The sequence below is a fragment of the Elgaria multicarinata genome, chromosome 8 (assembly GCF_023053635.1).
Source record: "Elgaria multicarinata webbii isolate HBS135686 ecotype San Diego chromosome 8, rElgMul1.1.pri, whole genome shotgun sequence".
Taxonomy (NCBI): domain Eukaryota; kingdom Metazoa; phylum Chordata; class Lepidosauria; order Squamata; family Anguidae; genus Elgaria; species Elgaria multicarinata.
Window position 1 is genome coordinate 71934993 of NC_086178.1, and position 24575 is coordinate 71959567.

The window sequence follows — 24575 nt, forward strand, 5'->3', positions numbered from 1 at the left end:
TGCTCTAATGCTATTTCATATGCGTTTTCACTGCTGATCTGCTTCTTAAGGCTAACTTTCAGGCAGCATCCCCACTGTGGATAATCTTCTCATCCCGAGTGTATTTATGCAGTGTAGATAAAGCCCTTGCCACCAAGTAATGGCCAACTTTATTACAACCAGATAAGTTAGGAGGGAGATGGGTTGTTCAGGATCTTAGACTTGGGTCTAGAGAATGGAATCATCCTAGAGAATACAGAAATGATAATCTCTGTCTTATCGTTCAGTTAGTTACACACATTGAAAGCATTTTGATGATGATGTGCAACTGTGACCCTACACTGGGACAAGCATGTTGTTGACTGTCTAATCCTTTTCAGGCACCATTTTTATTCAGGGCATAACATTAAAACACAAAGATGTGTGTATCCTCCTGGGGGACAGAGTGTGCTGGCCCTGGATGTTGTTGTTGGATTTCTGAGGGCCCCTAAAGAGTTTTCAGCTAGCATGCCTCATGCGCTTGTTGACATTTGGATGGTCTTTGAGATGACTTGTGTGTGGCACATTCATTCCTAAGTGTCCTCTCATTTAGTTCCTTGGATTATCAGGGTTAGGAGCAATGAAATATATGGGCTGATAGCTGGAACATAGTGGAGAAAGACTCAAAATTAATCTAACCAAGTACAGGTAAGAACCCAATGTTAAAGCCCACCCTGATGGTGATATGACAAAGCAGCGGTATTTCTATGCTGATGTTGCATTCTCGCAGTGTTATCCCGAGGAGTTTTTCCCAAGTGATGCATGTTTTCTTCAGTCTGGTCCCTCAGAAGCAGTCTATGACTTATTTGCTAAGCAATTAAGGATAAAGTCACTCCCATCCATAGTGACTTTGATGCCACTTTGTCTGCAGTTTTATTGATAAATGTGTCCAGAGCATCTTCTTACGATATGGGATGATTTTCAGTTGCTGAGGATGTGAGCAAAATGTTTGGATGAGTCTGGCCTACCATATTTCTGCTTGACCCTTGCTCTTTCCGGTTTAAAATATCTACCCAGAAAGGGCTGACTGACCCAATACAGAAGTTAATAAACATTTCCTTGTGAGAGGGTTTAGTCCTGACTTGAAAGAGGTGGTTGTGAGAGATCCTTTTGGAGCCCTTCACAAACCCTTCTTGTTTTAGCCACCCTGAATAATTGGGTGGCATCTGTAAACTTGGCCACATTGCTGCTCACGTTGCTTTTCTCACATTAACTTGCCCAGCTACTCAGCGCTGATACTTCCAGTCTTCTCGAAGGTGATGCAGATGGTAACTTGTGATAGGGCCTTCCTGGTTGTAGCACCCTGAGTCTGATACACTTCCTAGAGGCCTTTCTGGGGAATGAAGGGAGGTTTCAGAGGGAAGGGGGAAACTGTTTCATTCACAGAAGGAAAGTTAGGATCCATATATTTATGCTCTGACAGGCCCTTTATCTGAAGAACAGAATATAAATTCTTCAAATAAACCAAACCAAAACAAGAACGTAAGAGCCATCCTGGATCAGAACAAAAGTCCATCCAGTCCAGCATGCTGTTCACACATTGGCCAACCAGCTGCCCGTGGAAAACCTACAAGCAGGACCCTAACCCTATCCACTTTTTCCACACCATGCATAATTTTGCCCAGCTCTATCATATCAACCCATATTTGCGCTTTTCCCCCAGCTAAGCAGTCGGATCTACACTACTGCTTTAAAGTGCTTTATAACAGTTTTGACAACTGTTGGGGCCCAGGACACACTGCATATACAGGTTTCAAAACGTTTTCAAAGCGCTTTAAAGCGCTTTAAAAGCAGTAGTGTAGATCCCCCCTCAAGATGCTGTAATCTTTCCTCATGGGGGGGTTGCTTCGTCCTCTGGGTCATTCTAGTTATGCTTTTTTGGACTTTTCCAACTCTACAGGATTCTCTTTTTTTAAGTGCTGTGACCAGAACTGTACATAGTATTCTAAGTGTGGTTGCACCATAGATTTGTATAAAGGGAGTATGATCTTAGCAGTTTGAAGTACAATGCTTTAGTATTCCCTGATGTTTGCAGTGTTTGATTTGGCAACCCCAACAACACGTCTCTGACAAATACTTCAAAATAGTGGTGAAAAGAGGCGAGGCTGGTACATGCTATATTTCAGAAAGCAAACCAAAAGCATAATTTCAAAAAATATGCTCAGCTTAAATAGGTGTTGGTAGCACTCAAGAGCATACCTTCCAAAATTAATAATTTCACCGTACCTTTAGTGAATTAAACTCAAATATATTGTGCATTGTGTTAACTTCAGAGAAAACAGCTGTTTTCTATGCAAAGTCATTGGAACTGGAAGTGAAGTATTGTTTAATGCAGAGGGAAACCACGTTTGAGTTCCTTTCTGCCTTTTGTAGTGAATTTGCAGCAAGAGGCAGCTGATTCCTCTCTGACCTTTCAAAGACGTGGTTGGTGTGTGTGTGTGTGTGTGTGTGTGTGTGTGTGTGTGTGTGTTTTGGTTTTCTGAGAGCACATTTCCGGTGCATCTATAAAAATAATGTATTCAAACTATCTGAACACAGCAAGAACGAAATTACAAATGAACTCTGAAAAAGTAGCTAGAATCAAACAGGGGGAGGGGAGAGAGAATAATTTAGTTCAGAGCTTTTTTATTAATGGTTGCAATTTTAGAGACAGGGCTGATTGTGCATGACAATTATTCTTGTACAAAGGACTACCCATGGAAAAATTCTAGTGAAAAATATTATAGTAAGATGCAGGAAAGATCTGCAGGCAGGAGTGAGCAGGAATTTAGGCAGGATCCAACAACGGTGAATTCAGTTTCAGGAGCACCCAAAGGCCTTTAGGCTGCAATCCAATACCCAGTTACCTGGGAATAGGTCTTGGCGATGTAAATAGGACTTTCTTCTAACTAGACATGCACAAGACTGCACTGTCAGGCTCATATTTTTGCCTCATGTCAAACTGCTTTTGAAACTGAGGGGAGTTAAAGAAGCAATTTGTGCTTCTCAACATTCAGCAAAAAATCCCACAGCCTTACTGGGGATTTCTCTTCTGGGGCTTGTCTATACACCCTGTTTAAGCCATTCTGGCTGTGCAGTGGTGCTGCGTCATTTATAATATGCAGCCACCAACTCACAGCCACATCGTGCTTCTTCCCCCCAAAACTTTGCTTATTTGCAGTGTTGATTTATCACCATTTTGAAGCCCATGGTAGGTCCGGGTAAGCACAGGAAGGCAGGGCGGGGGCGGGCTTGGCACTGTGGTTTTTCCAGCCGGCTAGCCTGCATTCCCTCCTGCCATTAGGATTTATTGTTCCTGCCCCACAGCTGTAATGCTGCAGGGTTTTGTGGGAAACAAGCAAAAAAGTGATGTTGTATAGACACTCCTTTGCAGTCTTTGGGCTTTAACAATCAGTAAAATACATGTGCTCCCCCCCCCGCCCTTGTTTTGGCCAGTTCCCTCCTACATGTTTCATTGATACCACCAGCAGATGGTGCTGTTTTATCACGTGATTTGCATGTTCAGTGACTTTTAAAATGGTAGATTATCCCTTGAAACAATGCAAGAGGCATCGGAGGTAGATGACGTCATGAAAAGGACCCGCGAACTTCTGTGAGTGAACGATCATGAGTGCACGATAAATGCCTAGTGAAGAGATGCCTTTTTCGCTCTCTCTCTCCTTTTACTGTGATAATGGCTAAAACCTACACAGGTTGCCTAATAAACATATTATATTTTTTTGATATGTGAAAGGGGAAATCAGCTGTTCAGAGACAAACCTCAGAAATGCTACAGAACTAGCACATGCCACTTATATGATACTAAGCAGGATTTTCTGTCCTAACCCAAGTTTCTAGCTTCAAGGGTTTTTTCCCCCCTTTTTGATGACAATTCCCGCCCCCCAATGTGTTATGTGTATTCTTCATAAAAATCAAAGACTTTTTTGAGGGAGGGATCAAGATCCACAATTGGGCAAAACCTTTATGAGGACCAACCAAAATGTCACACCAAAATTTGCAGGTTTCTCCTGATGAAGAGTTCTGGAGAACCCGAAAGCTTACACACTTTTTGTGATATTTTGGTTGGTCCTCATAAAAGTTATTTCACAACTGTATTCCTCTGTGGAAGAAAAAAAAGCATTATGTTTGAATTTATATAATTTGGTGATACCCTCTGCTGGTGAATTCTTTGCCATGATTAATGCTAGACACTTTTAAAAATAAGGCAGTCTAGACCTGTCTGTGTGAAGCAATACAAAATAAAACAGAAAATTGTTTAAGAAACGAAGTAAACATCTCCAGCTCCTAGTAATGATGTTGGCTTGCTTCCCTGCTGTGTCATTTGGAAAATGTGGGTTTGTTTATCGAATACTACCTAAGTATTCTGCTTAGATCAGTGAACCCTTGACAGTTTTGTTTAGTCTACCAGCTCTGGGCTGCTGGCTTCTTCCTCTTTGGCAAAGAATTAGCCTTGAAGTGCCTATTTCCTATTAATCATTATATAACCTAAATGGTTGGTTAGATATTACCTACTGTTAATAACCCAGTCAGCCTTTGGATCAACCTTTGAGACACCTTGTACATAATCTTCCATATTTTTTTTAGTACATTAACCTTTCCAGATTGTTTATCGCTCTCAAATCAAATTTTGAGACACTGAGAAAAAAGCTCTTGTAGAATTATTTGCTTAAACAATGGCAGCATTTCGATGTATCAGTAACCTACAATTTCTCATTACATGAATTAGTCTAGGCAAGACTTGAGCTTGTAGGCTTCACCCCCCTCCCTTCCATCTCCTCTGGTGTCACCATGATGAGGAAATTGGAAGTTTTTGTTTCCATTTTTAACAACTGGAGTTTAGCATTAGGTCAAAACTCAGACAAGCATTATATAATCTTAACTATGTTTTATTGGAACAAGCCAACTTCAAACCTTGATTTATTAAGCTAACTCATTTCATTAAACCATTGTTAACATTAACCTCAGTTTAGGGTTCAGATATAATGCTAAATGATGGTTAATGGAAACAGAAGTGAAAGCTTCTGATTTCTTTGCAGCCACACCAAAGGTGTGGACACCAAAGGTGTAGACATGAGCCTACAGCTTGTGCATATAGCAAAGCAATAAACCTTAGTTTATCATTATATCTGGAGAGCATGTGAGTTTATATATGTGTATAACAGCTGACATTTTCAGCTGACTGGGGAATGCTGGAATTTCTAGGACTTTTTCTATCTAAACATGCATAGGATTGCACCTTAGTGTGGTGTAGTGGCTAAAGCGTTGGACTGGGAGTCAGGAGATCTGGGTTCTAGACCCCATTCGTACATGGAAGCTTACTGGGTGACGTTGGGCCAGTCACAGACCCTCAGCCCAGCCTGCCTTACAAGGTGGTTGTTGTGAAGATAAAATAGAGAGGAGGAGGATTATGTATGCTGCCTTGTGTTCCTTGGAGGAAAAAAGGTGGGATATTAAAGAAATAAATAAATAAATAAATAAATAAATAAATAAATAAATAAATAAATCACTGTTTGACAATTTCCACCCAAAATCCTTTGAATTACACCTGGAAATGATGGGTTAAGGTTGTTGCAAATAATAGTATATTTGGACATTCATATATTTCTGTGGTGTTTTCTTTCCTTGAGGGTTTGTAAAAGTTCTAAACGGGATTGATGGTTTGATTCCATTTTTTTATACCCCCGTCTTTCAATAGGTAATTAAGGTCGCTTACAAAAATGTAAAATTACAATAAAACAAGAACATTAAAAAACAACAGAACAGTATAAAAAAAACAGTAGGATTAAAAACAAACGAACTCCTAGAAGCATAAAAGCAATATACAGAGGATGAAAAGGTCTGGGGAAATAAAAATGCTTTTGCCTTGTGCAGGAATCATAGCAAACTAGGCATGTAGTAAGCCTCCCTACTGAAAGTATTCCACAGTTGTGGTGCCATCCATCACACAGGCCCTTTCCTTTGTAAGGAAGAGTAAAATGATGAACCAAATGCATCTTCAGGGGCCGATTTGTGTGATGAACTCTTGAGCTGATTTCCCAACCTTCTTTTGTTAGCCCATATTCCATATGACGATAGTAAAATTACTGTCCTGAATGTTCTACTACTGGCCCAATTGGCAATATTGGTGTTTCTTCACTTCCACATTCAGTCCAGGCTATTAAAATTAATAATCACCAGGTATGGACATGGTCATACTAATGTAAACTACTGAGGATGCCATGCTTAAAATCTAGACTTAGATCCTACATTTACTATGCAATCTTATAGCTCTTTATTAAAAAGTAAGTTCCATTGAGTTAAAGGGGGTGGCTATAGGATTGCAGCTTTACAGAGCAACTCTAAAGTGAGAGAGGGTGGTCCATGATGGAGAAGGAACCACCATTTCCTAAGCTCTGCTGACTTGTGCTGGCCAGGGAGGAAGATGGGGGCAGCCGGGCAACCATTTTATTTTTATTTTTCTCCTCCCACTACATCCATGGAAGGAAATTTACTATGCTTGCTCTTTTGCTGGTGTCATTTTTTCAGCTCTATTTGGCAGTATGTTGGGAGAACGAGGAAGGACTGGATCCTGCAAAACATCAGACAGCTCCAAACTGCCCTATTTTTGGCCCCACCCTTGGCAGAGTAACAGGGCAGCCACAGTGGCTACGGAAAACCTCTGTAGCTGGACCTTCCTCTGCATGAGCAGAGACGGAGGTCTGCAGCACCCAACAACCCCTCAGTAACCCTTCCAGGGAGTCTGGGTTTGTTCCCTTAGAGTCTGAACATTTTGCTGGAAGTGTTGGGTAATGGTTTCAGTGGTAGGTTTAAGGTCTGAGATTTCATGGCCATGCAATAAGGTTTGTGTTAGGATAATTTCCATGTTTCTCCAGAGAAAACACAAAAACTTCATCTCTCAGTTTCCCGATGGCCTGACCTGACATTACTGGGATGTCCATCAGATAATTCAACATGAGGAAAATTCCCTGAGTAGGTTAAGCTTGACTATTATATGGCCACTGTTTTCTTTAATTCTTAGAAAGTACTAATGTGTAGGGAAATGTCTGGGGAGGGAATGCACATAGGATCTCACATACGTCTCAGATGTGCAAAGACATGACTTTCACTGCAGTAACATGTTTTAGCTTCTCAATATATGTACAAAAATCTCACACAGCCATCTATATGCATTTGCCATGTTCTTTCCTCCACTGCAAGTGCTTTCCATGCAAAAAAAAATGAATAAAGTTTGTAGCAGTGCGAAGTCTGGATAGGAAATAATGCTGGGGTTAAATCAGGTTTTCTGCTCCATTGTTTTGTTTTAGCTTACCCAAGATATGTGCCTTCCTGGAAAGGGAAATAGGACAGCAGTACATAGCTATTTTTCAGTGCCTCCGTTTACATGGCATCACTTCAAGTAAGTTTACTTTTTCTTTCAAGTGCAGAACTTATGATTCGAATAGAACTGCAGTCTCAATTTGTGTGATTGCAAAAAACTATATCTGCATGAATGAGTTGAGTATGATCGAACCAAATATATAGATATAGAGGTTCATCAGACAAGCGTTTTATCCCACGCTCACTACTGTCCACTTACGGATGCGCGTGCATCCTTTAGACATTGTCATCTGCCTCCCACGCGCTCATTTTTCCATTGCAAAATAGATTCCCTTTAATATGACTTTTTTAAAAAAGAACGGAACGTGCCATAATCTCTTGCTGTGTGCAGGAAAAGTGGTGCATTACAAACGGCCCCTGAATGGGCCACATGGTCTTTGTTTACTTCCTCTTTCCCCTCAGTGCAGAATGGGGAAATAATGAGGGACAAACACAGGGGCAGAGAAGTGAAGGTAAGGAAATGCAATTTTCTCCCGTGTGATGATGCTCATAGATATAAAACCGTCTACATACATAGATATAAAACCGTCTACATACATTGACAAAGAATAGGGTTGAAAGGTCCTTAATCTGAGGAGTTTACAATTTCAAAGCAACCCCAAAAAGCAACAGAGAAAAATGGAGATAGGAGTAAACAGGGGAAGAATAAGCAATTATTTCATTTATTTATTTATTTATTGCATTTCTATACCGCCCAATAGCCGAAGCTCTCTGGGCGGTTCACAAAATTAAGACAATTCAAAACAAAACAACAGCATAAAACCATAATATAAAATACAATATAAAAGCACAACCAAGATAAAAATAGCAGCAATGCAAAAATACAAATTTAAAACAGCAAAGTTAAAATTAATTTATAGACTGTTAAAATACTGGGAGAATAAAAAGGTCTTCACCATACTTCATCTTAACTTGCAATCCTAAGGTCCCCGGACAGTGTCCCTGAGGCCATAGGACTGGGTGGGAGGGGGAACCAAGTTCTTAAATGATAGAGCTTTTCAAATGTTGGTGTCCATCCGGAGAGACTTCCCCTCACATTTCTGCCCTGCCCTCCCAAGCAGGACATAGGAAAGATCAGTGGTGGTTCTTGAGAGCCCTTGGGCAAAGGCACCCTCAGTGGGCCCCCATCACTCAGTGAGTTGACCATCTCATTGCCATTGTCACCAGTTGCTATGGCTCCTCACCCTCTTTCTTAGCATTGCTACTACTTTCTTGCTTGATGGGAAGAAAGCCAGTGAGCAAGTAGGCCGAGACATCTACTGCTCGTCCTTCACATCGCCACTACACTGGGTCAGAGTGAGAGGCAGGCGAAGAAGCAGGTTGCAATGGTGAGGAGGAACAACTCCACAGGGCTCTTGTCAGTGGGATCTTGCTGGGGTGTGGGCCCTCAGCGGGTGCCCAACCATGCCTACCCTGCCTCCAATATCAGAGGCTCCACTGAGAGTGCTTAGGATGACCTTTTATGTTGCAATAAATCAGGGTAGGTACATGGAAGAAATGCACATGGAAGATTTTGGATATATATCAGCGTTTATGTACATGTGATGCAAAAGTACTAGTGTGTGGATGTACATGCAAAGAAGTCTTCCCTATATATTTTTTCCTCATGTGTTTCCACCACTCATTTGGAAAAACATTATTTAACGCCTCCCCTTTTAACAAGATAAATAGCTTATTTGGGGCTCCTGAAATCTACCAATGTATTTTAAAAAATAAATAACCATTTCTCCAAATACCAGAAGGGATCCCAAATTTGGGGCAACTTCACCTCTAACTGTAACTCAGAGCTGTCCCTTGTCTTGAGCAAAACACACAGGTTCCAAGGTAGGCAAAAAGCAGAAATAAAGAAAAAAGACAGTCTTTATATGAACAAAGCCAGAGATTAAATTTAGGTGGTATATTGCACTAGATAGTTAGTTGAAATCAACTTGTGTAATATTACCTAGTAGCTGGAGGAAATGGAACCCTGAAAATGACTGTTTGACATTTATTTTGTTCCAGCTGTGGGAAAGGCTTTACTATTCACTTTTTATGATTAATAGAGGGAAGAAGAATGGAAGCTTATTGTCACAAGCTCTTTAAAAGAAACCACTTTTTAAAAAAACAACAACACCCTTTTTATTCACCCACTTGGTTGCTACATTTGCATTGGAACAATAGCTGCTTTCAAAAGCAGGGGCCATGTTACGTTTCCTTCTCTCAGCCCAAATAGATTGCAGTGACATCACACAAAGCCAAATCTGTCCTTTAAAGGGAAACCCACACTTTGCCGTAAGCGAATATATTTAATTCAAGAGGCAAATTAATTTTCTCTCTCCTTGTGGCGGGAGAAGCTTGGCCAGATGTTGTTAAACTTGATCCTTGCCTGGTAGGAAGGACTGCACTAGTGCAAACGGCACAGCATCCAGACCTGTAACAAGTCCAGATTTGGGTAGACCTTTGTTTGACGACGATTAATTTTGGGAGAATTATGAGTAGAAGCAGAAAGGGGCAGTGGGTCAGGTGTATGAAGAAAGGGCAGCTGAGAGTAGTGAACTGACTCAGTGAGTGGTACCTTAGCTAGACAACAGGGTGGGGATAAATTTACACATGCAGCAGGATGAGTTGGGAATAAGATAGCACGGTGGACTGTACCACTTCAGACTATGTTTTTAAATGTTCCGCTGCATAAGAAAAGCCCTTTCAAGTACAAAACTAACACAACAGGGGGAAAGAATCTAGCCCAGCATATTTGTCCTCAGCTAGGTTCCACACACACAAACACACACTTTTTTCTTTCTTTTCAATGTTGGTTTGTTTATTTAAAATATCTGTAATTGCTAGCTTTCCAGGTGCAGGGAGAAGTTGCTGTTTTACATAGAGATAATTTAAATTTGATTTCTTTATTTCAGTTCCCAAGGTGGCTTACAAAGCAAATTAAAAACATATAAAATCTGCACTGGCCTCACAGCCTTCTTAGTTGTTCTTCATGTGGCCTTTTAAAATTCCACTTGATACGAGCATTTCATTGCATGCCCCTTACTGGGCACTCACATATTTCCGTGGGTCCTATTCAAGTCGTCGCCTGTGTCTGACGTAACTTCTTTGCACATCAAAAAAAGACCCCAGTAAATCCAAATTATTTTTGAGACAGAAGTTGCCACTATCTCCTGCTATGTGCAGGAGAAGCAGCGCGATCAAAACGGCCCACCGAATGGGCCACATGCACGTTGTTTACTTTCTCTTTTGAAAGAGGAAGTAATGAGGGACAAACGTGCAGGCGGAGAAGCGACAGAAAGGAAACGCGATTTCCCCCCCCCCCCATGTGATGACACTCTGTGTCTTTGTTTTGCATTCTTGTAGCATCTACTCTTTCCATGAACTATTACTGGTCCAATATCAACAGGTACAATGAAATTGTTCTCAGTCTTTTTTCTGATTAACAAAAATGTAATAATTCAATCTCTTCTCCTTTTCCCAAAGGTAAACATCTGGAGGAACTATGGGAGATTAACTTCCTTCCTTTGCCATGGCTGACGAGGATCTTGTCTGATCATTACCATGCAGTGAGTTGGTATGCTTACTATAGTGTGTAAATTGGGGAGTTCTGTTCATTTTTATTTCATTGATGTATTTTCCTAGCATATCTGTGATTTATTTTTACAATGATCCAAGTCTGCCTTAAAGTGATACCCTCTAACCAGGAAGCCTTGTCTCTAGTCCTGGATGTGTTGAGGCTTCTTGGTAACTCAGGGGTGATGGACACTCTATAGATGCTTAGAAATACTATTTTTTCTCATTACTTCTTACATGTGAAGCTGAAGCCTGATACAGTAGAACACAATGAAGAAGAATACATGGAGCATTGGCTGTGGTTGCACATTACGATAACCCAGGGTTTATCCCTGGATTATCATGACGTCTCAATCCAGAACTCTGAGTTGTTGGGAGAGAGACAACATAGAGTAGGAATCTATGTTTATACTCTGGGTTGTCTCTCCACCAACAGCCCTGAGTTCTGGGTTTGGGCATCACGATAAACAACAGAGGGATGGAGTGTCCCTGGGTTGTTTAATTGCAGCAGGAATGATCAGACTGCAGGGAGCCAGCATGCACATTTACTCCTGCTTGTTCATGATAACCTGGTTGTTGTTTTTAAAAAACTGGGTTGCTGTGCCATACAACCCCAGCCTTTAACACTTTATAGTACTGTTTAATGAAGATAGTGAACTGGTTCGCACATCACAGCAGCATTTGGCAGCAAATTGTGGGTTAATTAATAAAACTAGGATTTGCTGCCGTTATGTGAAAATGGGGCCTTTGGGTTGTTTGTGGATTAAACAACCTAAAGTTAATCTATGAATTGTTCTTAGGTTAACTTCGGATTGTTTAACCCACAAATAACTCAAAGTGCCCAGGTTTGGATGTCACATTAACAACCTATGAATGGGGAGTTTGTAGGTCATTCCTGCAAACTGGAAGCAGCTTGTGGAAATCTACCAAATGCTGCTGTGACATGTGAACAGCCTCCATGTTAATGATGAATCAAACTTACTTCATCATGTTCGATGCCTTATTTAAGAACATAAGAAATGCCATGCTGGATCATACCAAGGGTCCATCTAGTCCAGCACTCTGTTCACACAGTAGCCAACCAGCCATCAGCCAGGGATGAACAAACAGGACATGGAGCAATAGCACCCTCCCACCCATGTTCCCCAGCAACTGGTGCACACAGGCTTACTGCCTCCAATACTGGAGATAGAACACAACCATCAGGGCTAGTAGCCATTGATAGCCTTCTCCTCCAGGAACAGCACCATGTACATAGATGGCGCTCTATAAATAAATAAATAAATAAATAAATAAATAAATAATAACCCCTTTTTAAAGCCATCCAAATTGGTGGCCATTGTGATGGGCTTGGGGGGTGAGGTCCCTTTAAGACTACTGACAGAGTTGGTCTCTGGGCAGATCTGTGACCGGACTGTCAAGGACCTTGAGTAATCATTGTGTCGAATCATCCCACTCTTCACCTGGCCGATATTCCCCTGTTGTACGTGCAACCGAGCTGATAAAAGATCAAGGCTGAGTCGGTTGCGGGGCTTCCTTGCAGCAGTATGGATCCTGGTAACATAGGCTGAGAGAGAATGCTTTCCTGTCTGTGAGGCTACGGCCCGCAGAGGTAGAGTTCATGTAAAAGTTAGTTTAAGGGCTGGACGTCTTGGGAAAGGAGTGGCTGCTTGTTGAGCAGTGGGGGAGGGTTGAGTGTGTGAGTGTGGGGAGTGTTGTGTTTGTCCTTCCTGCCTTTCTTGTTTTTGTGCTGTGTCTTTTCCATTTATGTGTTGTTCTGGCCCTGGGACGTGGGAACCCTGCCAGACCTTGTGTGTGGATTTAATAAATTGTTTTGAACCCTACCGTGGTGTGGCTGTTATTTCTGGCACGTCAGACTCAGCCTAGAACGGGAGCGCAGGTGACTGGCTCCTTGACAGCCATCACTACATCTTGTGGTAGTGAGTGCATAATTTAACTATGCGCCGTGTGAAGAAGTACTTCCTCTTTTTTGTCCTGGACCTCCCACTAATCAGCTTCATCGGATGACCCCGGGTTCTAGAATTTTGAGAGAGAAAGAAAAATGTCTCCCTAGCCACATTCTCCATACCATGCATAATTTTGTACACCTCTATAATGTCTCCCCTTAGCCTCCTTTTTTCCAAGCTAAACAATCCCAGTTGATGTAACCTTCCCTCATAGGGGAGATGCTCCAGCCCCTTAATCATTGTAGTTGCCCTTTTCTGCACTTTTTCCAGCTCTATATTATCTTTTTTTAGATGGGATGAGAACTGTACACAGCGTTCTAAGTGTGGTTGCACCATAGATTTGAATAAAGGCAGTATGATACTGGCAGTTTATTCTCAATTCCTTTTCTTATAATGCCTAACATGGAGTTTGCCTTCTTTACAGTGGCCGCACACTGGGTGGACACTTTCATCGAGCTCACCACCACAATCCCAAGATGTCTTTCTTGTTAGGTTATACTTGAAGTTGTGGTTTTTTGACCCAACGTGCATCACCTTATCAATAAAGTTAAACTGTTACATAGAAAACTTATGACATAATACAATACTGTTATGAAGATTGGAGCATGGCTAAGACAGAAACCAAAGAATTGCATTGTTCCTTCTATGTTATTAAGAATTATGTTTTATTGAAAAATATTAAACTCGTGAATAGTTCACAATGGATAATATTTTCTTTCCCCTTCAGCTAGAGAATGGCGGTGACATGTCATTTCAGAGAGATTTCAACACTCAGGCCGTGAGATTTGGTCTGGTGCTTACACAGGTAACTCAGCATTAAGACGTGAAGAACTGCTAAACGAAGTGGGGAAGAGAACAACAATATGCTGGTAATATGGCCACCTCACATAATGTCCCCGTTCACACGTTATGGTGGGAAATTGTGAGTTAATTAAGCCAAGATTTGCTATGGTGCATCCCTGGAACCTGCTGCCATGATTTTCAGTATGCGAACTCCAATCATCCCAATCGGAGGTTGCTCCATGATGTGTGAACTAAATGTAGGTTTACTTTGGGGGTTTTAACCCATAGAGTCCGTGTTCACACATCCCGGAGCATGGCAGTGGCATACAACCCTGGCAAATCATGGTTTAATTAATTCCATGCATTACATGTGAACTGGTTCACTCTGTCATTGGTATATTGGTGGGAAGGGAGAGAAAAAGAAAGAGCATTTAGCACATGTGCTAAAATTTGGGAGACGAAAGAGCATATTTGTGGCAAGAATTAGTGGGATGAATTGTGTTTGTACTTACCTAGTAAGCTGCCATCTTTCATCTTTTTCCCCCAAAATAAAAATTCAAACAATATTCTCGCTGGCCAGTTCCAAAAAATGCAGGTTATTCCTGATGTGGGTGGTGGCTGCAAGCACTGGATGGCAGAGGTGGATCAGAGGACAGAAACTGAAATGACATAAAATAATGTTAAAGTAACAATTTGTTGAGGAAAATTAAAGGCAATTTATAAAACTTTTTAAACCAAATAAATAAATAAAGCTGCACTACATGTATGTGTGTGAAATGGTGGATTTGGGTGGGAGTTCCATTGAACAGTACCCCCACCCCCATAACCTTTACCATTTTTGCATGCTCTTGGATGTCTTTTCAGGGTTGCTTCTTTCCCCAAAATAAAGCATTAGTACCATTTATTTTAAAACAAGTGCTTTTTCTGAAGTTGTCCCAGCTAGTCAGGGATCACGTAAGCAATATCATGATGTCATATCATATGCATCCAATGAATTTTCGTGATGAGATCGCATTACAAAGTTAACACAGAGAACACAAGCTAAGAATACGGTCCTTATTTAAAATGGGTGGAATTTTTAGCCCTGTTTTTCAGCTCCTCCTCCAAATTACTGAAAACTGGGTGGGGCTGCATTTCATGGGGATGACACCTCCCCCCCCCCACTTAAACACACTCCCTTGCTTTAGTTCAACCTCAGTGAATGAATCCTTTCTGCATGGGATACTATTTGCCCCCAATGGGACCTGCCAAACTATTTGCTAATGTTTCCACTCACCAAAGATTTAGGTGATCTGCATGCATAACTTTGCTTTGGATATTTTCCATCTTCCAGTAGTGGAAAAGAAATCTCAACATGTTTCAGGATCATCATTACAACAAGGAATACATGAAGACATGGGGCAGTATCCAATGGGGCACAGCTGCTTATGCTATCAAAATCAAAGTGATTGATTCTGATACCATCTGAGTTTAAGTGGGTAAACAGTTTTATGACCTTGTAGCCAGCTGAAACAAACATAAACTGCAATCCTATACTCACTTAGCTGGGATTAAGTCCCACTGAATTCAGCAGAGGTTACTTCTTAGTAGACATGAATAGGATTGCACTGCACAGCACTTTGAAATTCCATTGATGTATAGCATTCCACTGAGATAGCACACAATGCTATATATGTCTACTCAGAAGTAAGTCCCATTGAGTTCAGTGGGGCTTAATCGTAGCAAAGTCGATATTGGATTGTAGCCTTAAGCACATGTTTAACTCTCACAACGAAATGAATGGGGCTTCACAATGTTTCATTTGACCTTGAAATATATTTCTTTATTTACAAACTATTTGCAATTACAAACTATTGACAGTATAAAATCATCTTCACAGAATCTGTTTGTCTAAGGACTATTTAAACTTCCCACATGAAATGTATTTCACAGCTCTGCTATGGTTCTCAAAATTTCCAGTATTATTTAGTAATGATATTTCCCCTGTAGGAGACTGGCAAGAGTTATGTCTTCCTGTTAAGAGGCCCTTTGCTGATGTTTTTGCGGACATAATTTTGAGATTAGCTGGGATATAAAGTTGCCATTTTTTTATTATTATTATTATTTTACAAATGTTTACTTCAGGAACCAAGATACCATTCAGAAATCATTTCCATTTATGGATTCTTCTTTGAGATAAAAGCAGTAAGACATGATGCTTCAGCATACAGTTTTTATATGCAGGTGAGAAAAGCAGTTCTATTATCCTCTTGGTTTCTCTGATTCCAACCCAAGCAAATCACATTTAAGTCCCATTAGTTTCAGTTTGAGAAACATGTGCATGATATGCACATTTAGGAAGGAAGGAAAGAAGTCTCCTAAAAGTGTGTAAAAGACTTGTTTTACAGAGGACAGGCCTGGATTTGAAGGATTGCCCTGTCTAATTCTGGTTTAAACATAAAGAATCCTAAGAACTATGTAGCCCACCAATAGTTATCACCTAGACAGCAGACTGAACAGGCAGGCACACGTCACCTGGTTACAGTTTTCTGCATTATGGTGAGATATACTGTATTTCTACTTAAATTATAATTATTGTTTCTAATAATAATTAGAAATAATAATTATAATTTATGTAAAATATTTGCATCTACACATATGTATTAGCATATGCAAATTGTATGGAAATTACTGCCCTGTTCTGTGGTGATGTATTTCCTCTATTTTGGCAATTTATAAGTGACTGCCCCAGTTCTTCCTGATCACCTGACTCCCTGGCAGAGGCTTCTTCCAGGGGGTTCTGCCTGTGTTGTTTTAAACCCCGCCTTTGATCAGCTGTCCTCCTGGTAGGGCGATAATGCCTACCTTCCAAGGTTCCTGGATTGAACTCTATGGTGATTGACTCTGATGGCCTTGAATGACATAGAGGTGATTGGTTATTCCTGATCACCTGACTCCCTGAGGCTGAAAGAGGAATATAAACAACATTAGTAAGAAAGGCCTTTTGTGCTCATTTAATCTTCTAGTCCCTGTTCTTACCACTCCATTTATGTCCCTTCTTCATCTGCCCTTACCAAAATAATCCCACATCCTCAAAAACCAATCCATAAAGCCACAAATTAATGATGCAAATTAACTAACAGTAATCTATCCTGAATTGGGATTCTGTTGTTGCAGAATTCTGAGTAGCTTTAGCACATGCATACCGAGAAAAAGAACTGAATTTAATTCCATGTCATTTCAGAGGGTCAAACACGCAGATCCAATTATATCTTTTTTTACTGCTGAACGCACCCCTGTCAGCTTAAAGCAGGAGCGTGAAGTTAAGTATGAAATAAAAGCACAGTGCCAGATAGACGGGAGATGGGAAGAGTTCACTACACAGAGACTTACTCAAAAATTTGGCATTAAGAAACCCTCCTGCAAAAGCATGGTAAGGACCTAGAATGGAAATTGTTTAATCCGCTTGCATCAGGGGCATCTCTTGCGTGAAAAAAGAGAGGCTAAAATGTGGGCCCAGTAAGCTCTTGTGTTGTACAAATGTAGTTTCTTGGCATCTCAAGAAAGATACAATTTGTAATTAAGGACCTGTTTACATGAGCAGTGCAAGTATAATCCAAACAAAAAGAGGCAATCAGTCCATGCACCAGGCCAGGTTTAAGGGAGTGGCTAAATACTTGCTGATAAATGTTTGTATTTAAAACATGTATCTCCTGCCTTTCTATTAAAATTCTTTAGGAGGCTGAGAGCAACTGTTAAAATAAGAAGAAAACAGTATAACTCCACAAAACAAAAGAATAAAAGAGATCCAGAGATAGCAGATAAAACTAAAAAACTGGAGTGTTATAACACTAACAGTTTGGCAAGCCAAAGGACTGACAACAGGGATACATTATGATGAAGTAGTGGAAGCCCATCAGGGTGGGGGCAAGGTGGGTCTGCCTTGGAAGGGAGTTCCACAACCTAGGAGCCAGAATGGAGGCTTTCTCCAAAGTCCCAGTCATATGCAATTAAGGGCGCAATCCTACTGACATGTGGCCTTGTCACTTGGAAGCCCCCAAACGCGGGCTTCCAAGTTTCCTATGTCTTGCCAAGCTGAAGCCAGCAGGGCGAGAGGAACGGCGGAGGTGATCTTCGCCCCCTTGTCCTCTGTCAAGTGTTTTCACTAGACCTTTTAGCCCATCTAGCGAGAGCGCTTCAGAGGGGGAGGGAAGTAGGTTGGAGAAAGCTCAGGATAACTCAGGTCCAAGCCTCCCTGGTCTCCTCTCTATGCCCACTGGAAAGGCCCCCCAGGGTCACTTTTCCAACCTCGGAGAGGAAGCAGGTGCAATTCTCTCCAAGCCAGCTGTGTGTGGGGGGGGAAGGGGTCTGTGATCGCATCTCCAACTCCTCCTTCTGAGGGGCTTTCTGGGCCATCCTATAGTCCCTGGGACTCTCGCCCGGGGTGATAGAATTGCTCTCTAAGATGCTGGCAGGACATGAAGCAGAGCTCCAGCAGCTGTTAATGATCAAGCAGGGTCATATGGAAATAGATCATCCTTTTGATATCATCTTTCTGTGCAAGTAGTTGCTTTGCTTAGGGTGGATCAACATTGTACATTTGACACTTGGCAGCTGCTCAAATGATGTCCCCGTGTAGCACATTCAGCAACAGGTATCCAGTGTAATCTCATCATCATGTTGTGCAAGGCAGAGGCGAAGAAATACACAATGTGATGATATGATGACACACAGTAAGTAATCCAACGTGTTTGGGAAGATAATTTGACATGGGGATACCAGTTTCTGAGGCAGCCCAGGTTGAATGTAATGAGTAGTTCCATCCCTCAGGAGGAGGATTCGAATGAATATTATGGTTATGACAAATATTAACACCCCTCTGTTTTTTTGGATTTCCTAGCAACTGTGTTGGGGTCTTATTTATTTATTTATTTATTACATTTATATCCCACCCTTTTTCCTCCAAGGAACCCAAGGCCACATTTAACCCCATGGTTAGTTGTCTCTACTTCCATTTATGGATCCCCTGCACTTTGAAGCAGCTACCATCTGACTCCCAATCATCTGAATTTACCTTCATTTTGTTTATTTGCCACGTTCTCCTTTTTCTTCACAAAATGCTCCATTTTGACTTCCTGTTCGCATAAGAAGAAACATAGGAAGAGAGAACTAGATAAAATTGCTATAAACTGCCACGGAGACTCAAAGTGCTGAGCGAAATGAGAGCTTTAGTCACAGTAAATTTAAGCTTGTCTGTATGGTTCTCTTGGTTATTTTAAACTATTGTGTACTTTTATAGTTGTATGCTTTTCTATGGATGTATTTGTCATGGCCTTCGGCTAGTGCAATAAACTGATGATTGATTGATAAGAAGAAACCCATGTGTTAACTCTTGCTTCTTTCTGACTATAGGTCTTGAAAGCATGCATACCGGTGGTTCCCATCTATGTGACGTTTTCTCTTCTTTTCCCATCATCATAAAAGACAACAAACACTCTGGCCTCCTACACTGAAGAACTCATTTTGACACTTGGTGTATGCCTAGGAGAGTTAGTACCACATCTTTAAATGCCTGGAGCTGTTCAGGCAGGCAATCACATTTGCCATAATGTGAAAATAAATGGCACCCTTCTCTCTGTTGGGCTGCGTTGAACATTGATCCCATCTGCATTCTGCTTCTGTTTCCAGTAGCTAATGAGGCAGAGAATGAATGTGTGTGTGTGTGTTGAGGCATGGATTCAAGTACTGGCAAACAGTGGACAGGATCCATTCCTCTCATGAGTAAATATATAGTGCCATTTAAAATAAATAAGTATACAATTAACTATTGGAAATGTTAGGAAAAAATAGATCTTTATCATTTATGATGGGAATGTCCTATATACAAATGATTAATAAAAATACAAAGAAAATATTGGGTTACAAAATATTATTAGATTGCTTCTTTTATCTTCTTAATTTTATGTATGGATTTATTAGTCAGCAATATGAGAAATTAAACGCTTATATGTTGGCTTCAGCAAGAATAATGCAAGACTAATGTAAAGCGGAGAGTACAAAAAACACCTTCAAGGGACTTGGTTCGTGAAAATGTGGGATTTTGCTATTTTGGCAAAATTAACATATTACATGTGAACAGCAAAAAAGAGGCATGAAATACAGTTGCTAAATAAATGAAATGCTTTATTGTTATTATTTTTAGAAGTAAAGCAATATATCCAAATATTATTTATTATTTATATTCAATTTTGTTTTTCAACAACTGATTGGGAGAACAATCCTGTGTTCCTTGGGAGAGCATCCTAGGGACCATGGGATATTTTAGAGTCCTCCCCCTGAGGTTTTGGGAGGGGAACTCTGAGATCCAATCCCTCCCCTTTGCCTCCTTCCCTTATCCCCTCTCGCCACCCCCTAGAAAGAACCACAGAACCTGCTTTCCAAGGACGCAAAAGTGACTTCGGGGAGGGAGAAAAGGGGGCATTCAACTGGGCAGGGAGGAGAGAGGAGAGGCTGAGATCTGCAGAATCTTGCATCCTCTCAAGCCCAAAGCTCAGAGGCCCATCTAGAGGAAAAAAATTCCAAAGGAGTACAGGGAAGTGAAAATCATTTCCTTCACTCCTCCCAACCTGGTGGTAGCAGGGAAGCCTCAGGGATTAGAGGCTTTCTTCTAGCAGGTGGCAATCCTATAGGATTTCTCCCTTCGTTAATTATAAAATCTATAGGTATACAAAGAGGAGGATTTTTTTATAGGTAAATTTGGATTGTGCATAAGAAACATACGTGAGTGTGAAAATTCACATACCTCATTTAAGTGATTCAAAGAAGGGGTGTCATTGATTGCTGTGTATAATATTAAAAACAAAATTATATGAAAGGCACTGAGTAAAACTCACCTTTTCATTAAGTGAATAGAAAGGGTAGCTAGGTGAATAGAAAGGGTAACAGGAAGCACAATTGACACAACTATTTACTTTTCATCTGCGGTTGTTTGAGGCTTTTCTACATGAAAAGCCTCAAACAACCTTTAACTTGCACCTTTACTGAGACTTTTACTTCCGGATTCTTTGTGGGATTAAGATCAGAACGTTTATATGTGTGTTTTTTCAGGGTTTTCTTTTTCTACTAGTAAGAATTTTTGAAATAGTCTTTGTATTTTTGGAACTTTTTTTTTTTTTTTTGGCATTGTTTAACACTAGGGCCATTGATTTATCATCTCCACCAATGTAATTATCCAACCACCCTTCAAGAGCCTTTATTGGATCCTTTACACGTCATTCTCCTCCAGAGCCTCTCCTGTGCTTTGAAACCATTATTGTGGGGTTCTTGGGTTTTTTCCTAACAAGGAAAGTCTGGTATTTTTGTGTATGGCATTACAGCATCCCCTTGTATTTGCAGAATTCTAATATACCACAGCTCCACCTAGTGGTTGTGTAATAGAACATATGCCAGCCTTTCTCAACCTGGGGCGCTCCAGATGTGTTGGACTACAACTCCCAGAATGCCCCAGCCGCTGGCTGGGACATTCTGGGAGATGCAGTCCAACACATCTGGAGCGCCCCAGGTTGAGAACCACTGACATATGCAAAGACTATTTCAAAAATTCTAACTAGTAGAAAGATAGATATTTTAAAAAAGAGCAGATTAAAGAAAAAGATCAGAATAACAAATCCTGTAAAAACACGTTCATTGTCCACTCAATTACAACCTTGCATTTTAAATTAAATGCACACACACATACACACCAAGAAAAGCAAACGTCAGAATCTTAATATGTATCTGCTAATAATACTAACAAAAATATCTGTGGAGTCAAAATGTGGGTGTTACAGGATGCACACATCACCATATCAGTGTGGCTGAATATAGCAAACATGATGTAATTCCTAGGGGATGGCACAGATAGTTCTGTATTTGTAAACGTTAACAGTTCAGTAGCAATACCAGAGTTTCACCAAACTCTCCCCCCCCCTCTCTCTCTCTCTCTCACACACACACACTCACACCTTGATGGAAAAATATTCATGCCACACATTCGGTTGTATGGAGGCTGGAAAAAAGCCCCAAGTATTTCTAACCCCCCCCCCAAAAAAAACCTAACCCTATTATTTCTTTTAATGCAGCCTTCCCCAGGCTGGTGACCTTCAGATTTGTTGAACTAAAACACCCGTCATCCCCAGCCAAGTTAGCCAACTGACATGCTGGCTGTGGATGATGGTTGTTGTATTCTACTCTCATCTAGAGGGTGCCATGTTGGGGAAGGCTGCTTTATTGTTTCTGTTCTCTTTATCAGGGAAATCATGGGAGAAATATTTAAGAAACTAAGAGTGCAGTCCTGTGCATATTTAAACAGAAAGTCCTACAGTTTCCACCATCCTCTAGACAGCCATGCTGGCTGAGGAGTTCTGAGAGTTGTAGCACGTTTTTCTGTCTAAACATGCATAGAATTGCACCCTTATTTACTGCCTTTTAACAAAGATGACCAGGGCAATAAATGCAATGTTTTTTTCTCAATAAAATATAGCATACTATTTAAACATTTTTTTAAGATCCTTTAAACAGTTCGTTTAAGCAACATAAAAACAGAAAACCAAACTGGGTATTAAAATCTTATTAGATTTTTAAAAGCTTGTAGAAGATAAGCACCAAGTAAGCCTTTGAAAGAATTCCATAAAAGGGGTGTCACCACAAAGAAGGCTCTCTTACTTGTTGCCACTGATCTCACCTCATTTGATAGGAGCATCGTGAGGAGAGCCTGAGGCAGGGAGGAGAGCAGGGGATGTGTCAGTCAAACACACCGTTGACTAACAGTTAAATCAACACGACCTTAATCCACACCACGATTCATTAAAACCATGTTGTGTGGGGAGTACCCCCTCGATAATCAACCGTGGAGTTGACGATTAACCAACCATTGACTATTGTGTTGTCCAAATGCAGCCACTGAATGTGCCAAGGCTATGTGGACTGTGGGTTATCCATACAAGTCAGAAAAACACAGCACAGTTATGAATGTACACTATTCCCTTGGCTGAAATTAAAGTTATCAAGCTGCCTTGAGTTTCCATACAAAAGAAACCAAACAGCTGATCAAATCATTCTTGAGGAGATCATGCTAGCAAGTAGTTGTCAACAAGAGCAGGATGACCAAATGGTTGACGTCTGCTTCTCAGCTTACCTCTGCTCCATACATGCTTCTCTTTGCCTGTGGGTGCTTCCAGATGAAGCTTTTATAATGCCATTGCCTTACCTCATTTACAGAATTTTATGTGTGTGTGGGAGGGAGGAGTCCAGACAATGTCTTCCACTCATAACCTTCTGGCTTTTAACTCAGCCCTCTGGTTTTTTCCTCACTGCATAAAATATTAAAGAGAGAGAGAAAAATGTGGAATTGCTGCACAATGCCTTCTGACTGGTAACACTAAGGGCTTCATTAGATTAAGGGGAAATCACATTTCTTTACCAGGACTTTGCTTCCTGCTTCTCTTGCACAATTGTAATGGGGCTGCATGACATGGGTGGAGAGGGGCGACCACGTGGTCTATAACTGAAAACTTCCCCTCTTCTCCATTCCCATAGTATTGAATGGGACAGCACCCTCTAGTGGGTGTTTTGAAGCACAACTTTCCCTGTACATGGTAGGAAATTTTGAGAATTTCAGCAGAATCGGGGTATCAAAGGTTTTGTTTTTAAAAAATGGAATTACCAGAGGAAGGCATGGGAGACGTGCAGAAGGTTGCCTATGTAATCAAAGGGACCTGTGAAGTTCTGTAAATGGCCATTCATGAGTATGCCTTATTTCACTCCTGTAGAGAAGCCCTAAGAGTTGTTGTGAGTAGACTGAGGCAGAAAGCTTTGCTTTAACATTCAAATGGTTTTCATCTTCTGCTATGGTTGCTTATATGAATATAGGCTGTACTCACAAAGAGATGGACTTAGAAAAAATGAAGTGCAGCCCAAGCCCATCCATGTTTAATCAGAAACACATCCCTTTGAGTTGAATGGAATTTATGGCCACATATATGTGTGTAGGATTGCAAGCATGGCAGGATCTACACTACTGCTTATAATGGTTTATAATGGTTATGACAACTGTTCAGGCCCAGGACACATTACATATACCGTTTTCATACCGTTTTTAAAGTGTTATAGCCTGCTTGGTGTAGATCGGGCCCATGTTGCATCATCCTATGCAGGTTCATTCAAAGGAAAGTCCCAGTGCAGACCTCTGCACATTTATTGCAAAGTAAGCTCCAGGATTTACTTCTGTGTAAACTTAGATAGGAAACATTTCCATCAACTGTCACCAAACTACTGCTGGTAAACTAAACCCCTCATTACTTCATTATCCAAATGAATCACCTTCACTGAGTCATATTTATTGAGGTAGGGAAGCGGGCGTTGGTACACCTGTCAAGTACGCTCAGATGACTAGTGCAACTTTCAGAATTATTTCCTGAAATAAAAACATTAACCCTGATGTGTGTTTCCCCACCCCCAGTTTTTAATGCATGTCTGAAGTACTATCTCTCATATATAATTTCCATATAGATTGCTTTATATGTGGAATTTAAGAACAAGCCATAGCATGGGGAAGAAATTTGTTTTTATTCTTAAAGTTTGTTTTGCTTTTTTGTTTATCATTCATTTAAATTGAATATTTATTTTTTCCTTCATTTTTGGTTTCCTATTGATTTCAGTGGGAGACTCAGTCCGTCTTCTGCTGCCTTTAACTTTGGTATTTTCCATTTTATTTGTTCTTGGAACCATTTTAAGGCTGTGTCTTCACTTCAGTGTCCCCTGTTGCTCAGATGTAACAGCGAGTAGACCGAAGGATTACAAGGTACATTGTACTTTTCCAGCAGGCCTATCCAGGGGAATTATAGGACATTTTTAGAATGT

The 24575-nt window shown here is 40.7% G+C and overlaps 1 protein-coding gene across 1 annotated transcript in view; it reads left to right on the plus strand.

Annotated features, from left to right (window-relative positions):
• BTBD16 (BTB domain containing 16) overlaps positions 1 to 19327 on the plus strand; it is a 44207-nt gene extending 24880 nt beyond the window's left edge. The window contains exons 12-17 of the mRNA XM_063131588.1: positions 7323 to 7414; positions 10858 to 10940; positions 13642 to 13719; positions 15822 to 15920; positions 16921 to 17109; positions 19089 to 19327. Of these exons, the coding sequence (XP_062987658.1) occupies positions 7323 to 7414; positions 10858 to 10940; positions 13642 to 13719; positions 15822 to 15920; positions 16921 to 17109; positions 19089 to 19157 (610 nt within the window). The 3' untranslated portion in view covers positions 19158 to 19327. The remainder of the gene's footprint in view (positions 1 to 7322; positions 7415 to 10857; positions 10941 to 13641; positions 13720 to 15821; positions 15921 to 16920; positions 17110 to 19088) is intronic.
• Positions 19328 to 24575: the final 5248 nt, after the last annotated feature.